The sequence below is a fragment of the Dendrobium catenatum genome, unplaced genomic scaffold (genome assembly GCF_001605985.2).
Source record: "Dendrobium catenatum unplaced genomic scaffold, ASM160598v2 fragScaff_scaffold_250, whole genome shotgun sequence".
Lineage (NCBI taxonomy): Eukaryota > Viridiplantae > Streptophyta > Magnoliopsida > Asparagales > Orchidaceae > Dendrobium > Dendrobium catenatum.
In genome coordinates, this window is record NW_021318712.1 from 81,867 (window position 1) to 84,244 (window position 2,378).

Here is a 2,378-nt window from a genome sequence, read left to right on the forward strand (position 1 = left end):
AGATGGGAATAATGTGGGTATGATTAATTAATACTTAAAATATAATATTTTATGTTAATTAACTAAAATATATTATATTTAAAGTAATTTAATATTTAATAAAATATTTAGATTAAATTAAATTATTTAAATAAATTATCAAATTTGGTCTAAATTTCAAAACCTTGTTTATAACTATTTTATTTCAATTTTATAAAATTTTATGTTAAACTTTTTCTTAGAGTTATTAAAAAATTATAATTTTTGTCCTCTCCCACCTTTTTCCTTTTCTCTTTTCTAGGTGTGTTAATATTTGACACGATAAAAAAATCCGACTCGAATCTGATCCGAAGATTCCTAGTTAGGGTCAATCATATTCTCAAATGGGTTGGGTTCCAGTTTTGCGTTTGACATATTTTAAAAAAAAATGAGTCGGATTCTGATCAACCCGCTAACTCAAAATTGATTCCGTTTAACCCGCAAACCAAAAAGTGGTTAGCAAATTTGGTCTTTAAAATCGACAACCACAGTGGGTCGTTAGACCCATGATGTTAGTTAGAAGTATTAAAATCGGATTGCAAGTCGGGTTTAGGTAAAACTTAGAACTAACTCAACGCTATTTGATATGAGCCGAACTCGACTCGTCGGGTTTCTAGGTTGACCAGATCCAGCATGAAACCATGGTTACTCGTCATGTCGTGAAAGGGTTGTGAACATCATCGAAGGAGGAAGGAACGTCATCAAACCGCGAATGCCCTCGACTCGAGAGGAAGGAACGTTGTCGAAGGAAGTGAATGTCGTCGAAGGAGGTGAACGTTGTCGAAGGATGAAGGAATGTTGTCGAAGGAGGTGAATATCGTTGAAGGAGGAACTGAGGAAGGTGGAAGCGTGGGTAGGGCTCGTGGGCGGAAACTTATTCGCTTATACTTCATGTGAAACGGGTAAAAAATAAGTAATGATTCCGTCAGGTTACCGAATGCATTCGGAAACCAATAACAAAACGCCACGTCACTAAAGTGCTCGGTACAGGCGCTCGGTACACTCGATATGCTCGATATTTTTACCGGACGCAATAAAAATTTCCGAATCTGACCCTTTCATGAATCAGGTTGACCCCTACCCGAAAAATTAGGATTAGAATCTTATTTTCGTGTTGCGTGAATTTTGACACCCCAACTCTTATTTATTTGTGTCTTCACGCGTTTTTTCCTCTCTAAACAAATCTTCATTCTCTCCACAGCCCCCACCTATAAATTTCTTCCACTTCTTTCCTCTCTGATTCTCTCTCCTCAACGCTCTTTGCATTCTTGGAAGAAACTCTATAAATTCCTAATTTGGGAGTTTGGGCTTTGGCGTTCACAGGAAAGAAATGGCGAGCATCTTCTCTCTTGTGACGGGAAAGCGAGGTCCGAGTGGCTATGGCTCTGCATCCACCGCAGAGGAGGTAACGGAGGGCATCGACGCTTCTAACCTCACCGTCATCATCACAGGTAAACTATTTAATCTCTCATTTTTCTCCAGATGCCCTCTTTTTCCTCAATTTTATCTAATGATCTCTCCATCTGATTTCTTAAGGGTTTCTTTATGAGCATCAGTTGTTGTCTTCAGTGGGGGTTTTTGTTCAATTTCTTCCAATCTTTGCTAGTTCATATTTCTCTGCGATCGTTTTTCTTCAAGAATGTTTTGTGCCTTTATCAAGTTAAGGGGTACATTGATTGGTTTAATTTTTTGTGGATCTTAATATTGTTTAAGTGATAATGTTATCTTGTTTATTAATATAATATTATGTAGAAAATCATCATACTTTTATTTTTTTTAAAAGAACATAATATCGTTTGCTTAGCCATTTTCTTACAATAAATTAAATTATTTTGAAAACACTGAAAATAAATTTTACATATTTATTTCAAAGAAAAACAAAACTAATTTTTAAGATAGCCTTTTTATTTTCTTTGATTGTGTTCACGAGTTCATAGAATTTTATTGAATCTTCTTTAATTTTTTATTGCTCAAACAGAGAGGTCATGTGTCTCTTGTTTCTTTTGTATCCGTAGTTGGGCAGTTCGTTGCTTTATTTTATACTAGGACTGTCCCAACTAAACGGCTGGGTCTGCCACCTGCAACAGTTCATAAGTATTTATTTGGAGCACCGTACTTAGGGTTGCAAATGGACAAGCTTTTGACGAGCTACTTGATGTAAGACAATCCATGCGAAATTGATTTGCTTAAAGAAGTTTGCACGTTTAGATGTAGAGGCAATAATAACCAAGATCTTATGTGGAATTGAACGATAGGTTAAATATTAAAGTGGTACCTAGCTTAGGTTATCTCACATGCATAGAAGTTAAGTTCAAAAGATAGTCAGCTTAATCCAACATTGCATATATGGATAGTTCCAA

At 35.6% G+C, this 2,378-nt stretch overlaps 1 protein-coding gene across 2 annotated transcripts in view; it reads left to right on the top strand.

Annotated features, from left to right (window-relative positions):
* The first annotated feature begins 1,175 nt into the window (after positions 1-1,175).
* The window catches only part of LOC110106329 (short-chain dehydrogenase TIC 32, chloroplastic), an 8,790-nt gene continuing 7,587 nt past the window's right edge, over positions 1,176-2,378 (top strand). The window contains exon 1 of one of the 2 annotated variants that reach the window (XM_028693304.1): positions 1,176-1,469. In XM_028693304.1, the coding sequence (XP_028549137.1) occupies positions 1,349-1,469 (121 nt within the window). In that variant the 5' untranslated portion in view covers positions 1,176-1,348. The remainder of the gene's footprint in view (positions 1,470-2,378) is intronic. The other variant, XM_020836196.2, reaches the window with a different exon arrangement.